Source organism: Penaeus monodon, chromosome 19, assembly GCF_015228065.2.
Source record: "Penaeus monodon isolate SGIC_2016 chromosome 19, NSTDA_Pmon_1, whole genome shotgun sequence".
Lineage (NCBI taxonomy): Eukaryota > Metazoa > Arthropoda > Malacostraca > Decapoda > Penaeidae > Penaeus > Penaeus monodon.
Genome location: NC_051404.1, coordinates 2,167,777 through 2,169,207, shown reverse-complemented (window position 1 = coordinate 2,169,207; position 1,431 = coordinate 2,167,777). Strand labels below are relative to the sequence as shown.

The 1,431-nt window shown below is 38.7% G+C and overlaps 1 protein-coding gene across 3 annotated transcripts in view; it reads right to left on the bottom strand.

Annotated features, from left to right (window-relative positions):
* Positions 1 to 1,431, bottom strand: part of LOC119584968 — an 8,935-nt gene that overhangs the window by 4,490 nt on the left and 3,014 nt on the right. For all 3 annotated transcript variants that reach the window (XM_037933562.1, XM_037933563.1, XM_037933564.1), the window contains exons 2-3: positions 1,273 to 1,357; positions 257 to 398 (exon numbers count right to left, since the gene is read on the bottom strand). In XM_037933562.1, coding sequence (XP_037789490.1) covers positions 257 to 398; positions 1,273 to 1,347 — 217 coding nt within the window. In that variant the 5' untranslated portion in view covers positions 1,348 to 1,357. The remainder of the gene's footprint in view (positions 1 to 256; positions 399 to 1,272; positions 1,358 to 1,431) is intronic.

Here is a 1,431-nt window from a genome sequence, read left to right as displayed (position 1 = left end):
GCCTACATTTGAGATATTTCTGTTCAGTAACCACAGCTTGGATCAAACAAGTGAACAAATGTTTAGTGTGCACAGCTTAGAGCAGGCCCAACAATATATGACATGATGGGATGTCATTTTGGCACGAGAGATGGTCTACCTGTGACATAATTGGATATCAGCCATCATGAGTGGGTATAGTGGCAAAGACTGGGAATATATTAAATGATAAGGATAGTATAGTATATAATATTTTTGTTTCAATGAATGCTCTTACCTATTGGGAGAGAAAAATCAATGCATTCCTCCACATCCATGTCATCATTTTTTTCTTGTTCACAAACTTCTCTCATGTTGTGAGGCAAATCCCCAACAACGAAAACACCAATCTCATTTATCATGCCCAGTGTCCCAGTTACCTGAAAGAAAGGTTCCAAGTTATTTATTTCCTTGTCTATGATCAAAAGAGACAGCTTTTAGAACTGATGTAATATTATCCTTTTGGACTTTAAACACTATGCTACTGCAACTTCAACTGGTGGTGGTGACAATAAAGATGTCTAAAGGCACAGTGTGGCCTTCAAAATGGGATTTTAATGTAATCATATTGGCTGTGTATCATCCTAATCTACTTGAAACACACTGTGATCTGGGAAGATTCCCTACAATCTGAAAACCTACCAGCAGTGGAGTGTCAAGCCATTGCAGTGGCCTTTGCACTTCTTGCTCCAGCAATGGCTGTCAAAACCCCTCCAATTACATTCTGGTAAGTGAACTAGTTGTGGTTTGCCAATAAACAGTCAAAGAGGTCTAAGACCCAACCACATGAGGGGCAATGCCTGCACAGCAAGCCCTGTTTACCAAATCTTAACCCAATCAGGCACAGGCAATAATGTCATAAGCAGAGAAACTACAGGCAAACCACTGCAATGGACATGAGATAAAATGTCCAGATCTCAATTGCCTGGAACTTGAGAGTGTGCTCCCAAGTGGGTACATTTAGGTTTCACTGCTAGATCTAGTAAAACATTCCTACCACCCATTGTGAACTGGTAATAGTTTAGCCTGCATAGGTACTGCCTGTCATGTAATTTCCCAGTTCAATTGTGATAGGGGTTTCTTTGCCAACACATATTTAGTAATAATAATTATACAACAGAAAAAAATATCAATGATAGAATGGAATTCACTATATCAACACATGCTATACAAGCACATTTGGCATTTCTCAATTTTGGCTTAAATTCAGAAACTACTACTACTACTAATCTTAACATGTAAAATTTTACTTACAATTACTATGGTTGCCAACACCAGGCTCCCAGTCCTGAGACTGCAACAGCAGCATCCTGACGGTTCCCACAACATTGTGCACCCTCTGGCAGGAATAAATAAAACAAACTGTTATAAACAATTACTTCTAATGGCACAATATATGATGTAATTCTCATA